The 7,932-nt window shown below is 49.2% G+C and overlaps 1 protein-coding gene across 1 annotated transcript in view; it reads right to left on the bottom strand.

Annotated features, from left to right (window-relative positions):
* The window catches only part of SH3D21 (SH3 domain containing 21), a 23,663-nt gene that overhangs the window by 11,115 nt on the left and 4,616 nt on the right, over positions 1 to 7,932 (bottom strand). Inside the window, exons 9-12 of the mRNA XM_011989020.1 lie at positions 1,440 to 1,534; positions 1,293 to 1,345; positions 1,072 to 1,166; positions 87 to 935 (exon numbers count right to left, since the gene is read on the bottom strand). Coding sequence (XP_011844410.1) covers positions 87 to 935; positions 1,072 to 1,166; positions 1,293 to 1,345; positions 1,440 to 1,534 — 1,092 coding nt within the window. The remainder of the gene's footprint in view (positions 1 to 86; positions 936 to 1,071; positions 1,167 to 1,292; positions 1,346 to 1,439; positions 1,535 to 7,932) is intronic.

Here is a 7,932-nt window from a genome sequence, read left to right as displayed (position 1 = left end):
CCTTTGGAAGCCACTCCCTCTTTGGGGAGCACCTCCTCTTTGGAAGCCACTCCCGCTTTGGGGAGCACCTCCCCTTTGGAAGCCACTCCCTCTTTCGGGAGCACCTCCTCTCTCAGAGGCCTTTCCTCGTTGGGGGATGCCTCCTCTTCAGGGGTCCTCTCCTCTTTGGAAGGTGCCTCCTCTAGAAGCATTGTAGCCTCTGCCTGGGGGTGGGGCTTCTCAAGAGCAGGCCTGGACCCTGGCCCAGACTTCAACTCAGCCTGGTGTGGGGAGCTGTCCCCTCTAACTAGGGGGCATTTCATCTCTCCCAGGCACCTCTCTGAGGAAGGAGGCTGGAGTGGGGGTGCCTCTGGTGTGTGGGCCTTCTCCTGGGATGATGGAGCCTCTTTGGCTACAAAGGACTTGACCTTCTGCAGGGCTTCCTCCGAAGAGAAGTGATGGAATTGAGTGTCATCTCTGGTGGACACCTCTTCTTCAGAAAGCTCTGGGGTCAAGACCTTTTCTCGAGTGGGGGCCTTATCCCCCAGAGGGGCCATCTTTGGATCAGGGACATTATCCATTGGTGGGACTTCTGGGCCATTGGCCTCTTCCATTGAAAAGACCCTTTCTGGAGTGGAGGGTTTGTCCACAGTCAGGGCCTCCTCTGGGATGGAGTTCTCTGGGATAGAGGCCTTGTCCTCTGGAGTCTCCATCCTCTCTGGGGTGGGGACTATGTCAGGAGCTGGGATCTTCCCCGAGGTGGAGTTCCCTGGGATAGAGGCCTTGTCGTCTAGAGTGAGGGTCTTCTCTGGGGAGGGGACCTTGTCAGGAACCAGGATCTTCTTGGAGCCGGGGGCATTCTCTGGAGCTGGGGGCCTCTCTGGAGTTGTGGTCTTGTCCAGCATGGGGGTTCTCTTCACAGAGGGGGCCTTTGCTGGGCTGCTGTGCTCTTCCTCCTGCCATGATGGGAAGTGAAGTCTCAGCTGAGGTTGAGTCTGGTTCCCCTTGGCCTGGGAGACTTCACCCGTGCACACCACAGCTGGGAACCAGCCTCTGCCCAGCATCCCCTCTCCCATGTCTCCTGCCCCTCACCTGACTGGACACAGAGCGTTGCTGGGGAGTCTGGGTTTTGGATCGCTTTCGGCCAGGGTGACACGAACCCCCGCTTTGGAAGCCACCATTGGGGCCTAAGAGAGCAGAACTTCAGGGACCCAAGCCTACTCTGACCCTCAGTCTCTTCCCACCTCTGTCCATCCGCACAGCCACCCCATCCCTGTCCTCCCGTCCTCCCTGCACTGGAGGGCAGCCCTTACCTGAGTCTCGGGACGTGAGCTTCTGACTGTCCCTGCTGGGTGTCCGAGATGTCCTGGAACATATCTTCATCAGGCCCTCAGGGTGGAGCACAGGGAGGGGTGTTCCTTCTACCCTCCTCCTTCCCCCAACCCCATCCTGCTCCTTACTTGGCTTTGCTGGGCCCAGTGGCGGCTGTCGCTAGTTTCTTGACTGTGGGGAGGGATGTTTTGGGCATCAACTTTTTTGGTTCCTTAATAGGAGCTGGGAAGAGAGAGGAGTGGAGCATTCATCCATCTGACAGTCGCTGGCCCTGTCTTGTGCTGTATGCAGGGGACTGTGGGCAGGAGGCTAATCTTGTCTGAGTATGCGCCACCACACCCGGCTAATTTTTCTATTACTATTATTATTCTGAGACGGAGTCTCGCTCTGTGCCCAGGCTGGAGTGCAGTGGCGTGATCTTGGCTCACTGCAAGCTCTGCCTCCCGGGTTCACACCATTCTCCTGCCTCAGCCTCCCTAGTAGCTGGGACTACAGGCGCCCGCCACCATGCCCGGCTAATTTCTTTTTGTATTTTTAGTAGAGATGGGGCTTCACCGTGTTAGCCAGGATGGTTTTGATCTCCTGACCTCGTGATCCGCCTGCCTCGGTCTCCCAAAGTGCAGGGATTACAGGCGTGATTACACTGCGCCTGGCCAATTTTTGTGGGTTGTTTTTTTTTTTTTTTTGAGATGGAGTCTCGCTGTCGTCCAGGCTGGAGTGCAGTGGCGCGATCTTGGCTCACTGCAAGCTCTGCCTCCCGGGTTCACCCCATTCTCCTGCCTCAGCCTCCTGAGTAGCTGGGACTGCAGGTGACCACCACCACACCCAACTAATTTTTTGTATATTTAGTAGAGACAGGGTTTCACCGTGTTGGCCAGGATGGTCTCGATCTCCTGACCTCGTGATCCGCCCGCCTCGGCCTCCCAAAGTGCTGGGATTACAGGCGTGAGCCACCGCGCCCGGCTGACTTCTGCTTCTTACACGGTATGGCTGATTAGATGCTCTATAGGGTACTTCCATCAGAAAGCAATTATATCCTGCTGAGGACACAATTTTGAGGCACTGTTGGAGTTAAAAGGTAAAGGAGGTCTACAGAAGAGAGGACTGGGCCAGGTGCAGTGGCTCACACCTGTAATCCCAGCACTCCCAGTGGCTCACGCCTATAATCCCAGCACTTTGGGAGGCTGAGGTGGGAGGATCAGCTTGAGGTCAGGAGTTCAAGATCAGCCTGACCAACATGGTGAAACCCCATCTCTACTAAAAAATACAAAAATTAGCCAGGTGTGGTGGCGGGCGCCTGCAGTCCCAGCTATTTGGGGGGCTGAGGCAGGAGAATCGCTTGAACCTGGGAGATGGAGGTTGCAGTGAGCCAAATCATGCCATTGCACTCCAGCCTGGGTAACAAGAGCAAAACTTAGTCTCAAAAAAAAAAAAAAAAAAAAGATAAAGAAAAAAAGAGAGAGAACTGAAGCCAGAAAGGCAGAGGGAGGACAGCTCTGCTCTGTGGCTACTGAGCCTGGGCCCTGTGGTGTGAAGCCAGGGCCCTGGGCTCTGCTTCCTCAGCTCACCACAGGCCCCGAGCTCAGTACCACACAGCAGTGCCACCTTTCTTCAGGAGGACTGAAGCGGCTTCTGGTGGGTGGTGTTCTCCGGCCACTGGCAGAAGTAAAAGCAAATTCTCGGCCGGGTACGGTGGCTCATGCCTGTAATCCCAACACTTTGTGGGGCCAAGGCAGATGGATCACCTGAGGTCAGGAGTTCGAGACCAACCTGGCCAACATGGTGAAACCTCATCTCTGCTAAAACTACAAAAATTAGCCGGGCATGGTGGCACATGCCTGTAATCCCAGCTACTAGGGAGGCTGAAGCACGAGAATCGCTTGAACCCGGAAGGAGGAGGTTGCAGTGACTGAGATCACATCACTGCACTCTAGCCCAGGTGACAGAGCAAGACTTCATCTCAAAAAAACAAAACAAAAAATAAAAGCAAATTCTCGCTGGAAGAAGTCTTCTTCTACTAAGACCTGCAAGAGTCCCACAGATTAAAATCCAGCTATCAGCTCATAAACAAAGGTCACAAAACACGCCAGAGGGCAGGTCACCAAGAATGGAGTCAGCAGACACAACATACAACAGATAGTGGAAGTGTCAGGTAGAGAATACTGAATAGCTATGTATAACATATTTGAAGAAATTCAGGATGTGCATGGAACAAAGGACAATCAGGAATAACCACACAGGTTTGGAAAATTACCACATAGAAAACGGAAATACTAGAGATGAAAAATAGCATTCTTGAAAAAAAAAAAGCAACATAAATCCACTTACTTATATGCATATTGCTTATGTTGCCGGTACAGGTTACAGAGCAAACAGAGCCAAAAGGCTAGAGAGAGAATTTATAAACTAGAGGTGCAGTGAGACAAGGAATGCACAGAATGAGAGCAATGTTAGGAGGGAGGAATGACAGAAGCAGGGCTTGGCTCTGGCTGAATGAGGTGGTGGACAAATCCTCTCCTCGCAAGGCAACTATGAAGCTGGACAAAAATGATCCAACAGGCCGGGTGCAGTGGTTCACACCTGTAATCCCAGCACTTTGGGAGGCCGAAGTGGGCGGGTCACCTGAGGTCAGGAGTTCGAGACCAGTTTGGCCAACATGGTGAAACCCCCTCTCTGCAAAAATACAGAAATTAGCCGGGCATGATGGTGGGTGCCTGTAATCCCAGCTACTCAGGAGGCTAACAGAGGAGAATCACTTGAACCCAGGAGGTGGAGGTTGCAGTGAGCCGAGATTGTGCCATTGCACTCCAGTCTGGGAGACAGAGCGAGACTCCTTCCCTACCCCCAAAAAAAGAAAAAAAAAAAATCCAACAACCATTTCAATGCTCTGGAAATTATCCAAAGGCATGAGATAATTTGCGAAGGATTTTTTTTTTTTTTTTTGGAGACAGTCTCGCTCTGTCACCCAGGCTGGAGGGCAGTGGCGCGATCTCGGCTCACTACAACCTCCACCTCACAGGTTCAAGCGATTCTCATGCCTTAGCCTCCCAGATAGTTGGGATGACAGGCGCCTGCCACCATGCCCTGCTAATTTTTGTATTTTTTGGTAGAGACAGAGTTTCACCACGTCGGCCAGGCTGTTCTCAAACTCGTGACCTCAAGCAATGTGCCCGCCTCAGCCTCTCAAAGTGCTGGGGTAATTTGCAGAGCATTTTGTATGCTTGATAATGTTCTTGCCTAGGGCTGCTTTCATCCCCGGCCCCTCAGCTTGGTCCACATGGATGTTCTGCGGGGTAGGGCAAACTGAGGATCAGCAGCTTCACTGGCTAAGTTGAAGGCATCTCAATTTGGAGTGTAATCTTGGGATCTGACATTGGTTCAAAAGCACAGCCAACCAAAAAATTAGATAAATGGGACTTCATCAAAATGTAAAACTTTTGTACATCAAGGGACACCATCAAGAAGTGAAAAGACAACCTGAAGAAAGAGAAAAACTTTGGGAGGATGAGGTGGATGGGTTACAAGGTCAGGAGTTCAAGACCACTTGGGCAACATGGTGAAACCCCGTCTCTACTAAAAATACAAAAATTAGCCAGGTGTGGTGGCGCACACCTGTCATCCCAGCTACTTGGGAGGCTGACCCAGGAAAATCGCTTGAACCCGGGAGGGGGAGGTTGCAGTGAGCTGAGATTATGCCACTGTATTCCAGCTTGGGCAACAGAGCAAGACTTAAAAAAAAAAGGGAGAATGGGAGAAAATATTGCAAACCATATATGCATATATGTGATTAGGGACTTCTATCTAGAATATATAGAGAACTCTTCTAACTCAATAGTAAAAAGACAAATAATCCAATTTTTTAAATAGGCAAAGGATCCAAACAGACATTTCTCCAAAAGAAATAAGCACATGAAAATATGCTCAGCATCATTAGCCATCAGAGAAATGCAAATCAAACCCATAATGAGATACCACTTCATACCCACCAGGACAGTTTTCATTAAAAAGATAACAGAAAGAGCTGAGTGAAGTGCCTCACAACTGTAATCCCAGTATTTTGGGAGGCCAAAGCAGGAGGATCACTTGAGCATAGGAATTCCAGATCAGCCTGGGCAACATAGCAAGACCTTTTCTCTATGATAAACTTAAAAACTAGCCAGGTGTGGTGATGCACACCTATAGTCCTAGCTACTCGGGAGGCTGCAGTGGGAGGATCACTTGAGGTCTGAGGCTGCTGCGAGCTCCAGTTGTGCCACCACACTCCAGCCTAGGCAACAGAGCAAGACCCTATCTCTCCAAAATAAAAGAGTATACTATGAACAACTTTATGCAAATAATTAGAAAACTTACATAAAATATACAATTAAAAACATGTAACTCCACAACTGATTCAAGAATTTTACCCTGACTTTTGTTTAACTATTAAAGAAATTGAAGAAGTTGTTTAAAATAATCCCATAATGAAAAAAATATGGCAAGATGAATTTACAGACAAGTTTTACCAGCTTGCAAGGAAAGATGATTCCCATCTTATTTATTTATTTAGAGACAGAGTCTCGCTCTGTCACCCAGGCTGGAGTGCAGTGGCACGATCTCGGCTCGCTGCAACCTCTGCCTCCTGGGTTCAAGCAATTCTCCTGTCTCAGCCTCCTGAGTAGCTGGGACTACAGGCATGTGCCACCACACCTGGCTATTTTTTTGTATTTTGAGTACAGACGGGGTTTCACTGTGTTAGCCAAGATGGCCTCGATCTCCTGACCTCATGATCTGCCCGCCTCAGCCTCCCAAAGTGCTGGGATTACAGGTATGAGCCACCACGCCCAGCCGATTCCCATCTTATATAAGATCCACCAGATAGACCAGGCATAGTGGCTCACACCTGTAATCCCAGCATTCTGGGAGGCCGAGCCAGGCAGACCATAAGGTCAGGAGTTTGAGACCAGCCTTGCCAACATGGTGAAACCCTATCTCTACTAAAAATACAAAAAAATTTAGCGGGATGTGGTGGTGCACACCTGTAGTCCCAGCTATTTGGGAGGCTGTGACAGAATCAAGTGATTCTCCTGTCTTAGCCTCCCAAGTAGTGTGCACCACCATGCCCAGCTAATTTTATATTTTTAGTAGAGATGGAGTTTCACTATGTTAGCCAGTCTGGTCTTCGAGACCAGGGCGCAGTGGCTCACGCCGGTAATCCCAGCACTTTGGGAGGCTCAGGCAGGCGGATCATGAGGTCAGGAGTTCGAGACCAGCCTGACCAACATAGTGAAACCCCCGTCTCTACTAAAAATACAAAAACTAGCCAGGTATGGTGGTGCACACCTGTAATCTCAGCTTCTTGGGAGGCTGAGGCAGGAGAATTGCTTGAACCCGGGAGGTGGAGGTTGCAGTGAGCTGAGATTGCGCCACTGCACTCCAGCCTGGGCAACAGAACAAGACGCTGTCTCAAAAGAAAGAAAAAAGAAGAAAAACGAGAACTAGATTCAAAATCAGGAACATGACGATGATGTTCACCATCACTATTTCTATTTAACATCATATGAGAGATCCTAATTGCTATAATAAATTAATAAAATGAAATTAAAAGACAGGAATGAAAAGAATGAAACAAAAATTATTCACGAATGACATGTCTGTCTTCATAGGAAACTTATAAGAATCTACAAATGAATTACTAGAAATAATCAGAGTTTAGCACCATGGCTGGCTATAAAAACAATATACAAAAATCAATGCATTTCTGTATTCCTGCAATAAACAGAAGAATGTCTGTTTTTTTAAAAACACATTAAAAACTCTGAGATACCTAAGAATATCTGGGAATAAACCTCATGAAAAATTCTAGTTTTATGGCCAGGTGCAGTGGCTCACGCCTGTAATCCCAGCACTTTGGGAGGCCGAGGCAGACAGATCATGAGGTCAGAAGATCAAGACCATCCTGGCTAACATGGTGAAACCCCATCTCTACTAAAAATACAAAAAATTAGCCAGGCATGGTAGCGGGCGCCTGTAGTACCAGCAAGTCAGGAGGCTGAGGCAGGAGAATGGCATGAACCTGGGAGGCGGAGGTTGCAGTGAGCCGAGATCGCGCCACTGCACTCCAACCTGGGCGACAGAGCGAGACTCTGCCTCAAAAAAAAAAAAAAAAAAAAAAAAAGAAAAAAATTATAGATTATAGTTTTATGTATAAAACTAAGCCAGGCACTGTGGCTCACGCCTCTAATCCTAGCACTTTGGGAGGCCAAAACAGGAGAATTGCTTGAGCCCAGGACTTCAAGACCAGCCTGGGCAACACAGTGAGACCCTATCTCTACAAAAAGATTAAAAGATTAGCTGCACATGGTGGCTTGTGCCTGTAGTCCCAGCTACAAGAGAGACTGAGGTGGAAGAATCGCTTGAGCCCAGGAGGTGGAAGCTGCAATGAGCTACAATTGCCACTGCACTCCAACCAGGGTAACAAAGACCCAATGACCCTTTCTCGAAAAGAAAAAATTAGGCCGGGCGCGGTGGCTCAAGCCTGTAATCCCAGCACTTTGGGAGGCCGAGACGGGCGGATCACGAGTTCAGGAGATCGAGACCATCCTGGCTAACACGGTGAAACCCCGTCTCTACTAAAATACAAAA

This window comes from Mandrillus leucophaeus, unplaced genomic scaffold (assembly GCF_000951045.1).
Source record: "Mandrillus leucophaeus isolate KB7577 unplaced genomic scaffold, Mleu.le_1.0 Scaffold343, whole genome shotgun sequence".
Taxonomy (NCBI): Eukaryota; Metazoa; Chordata; class Mammalia; order Primates; family Cercopithecidae; genus Mandrillus; species Mandrillus leucophaeus.
The sequence above is the reverse complement of the archived record's forward strand: the minus strand, read 5'-3'. Positions and strand labels throughout refer to the sequence as shown.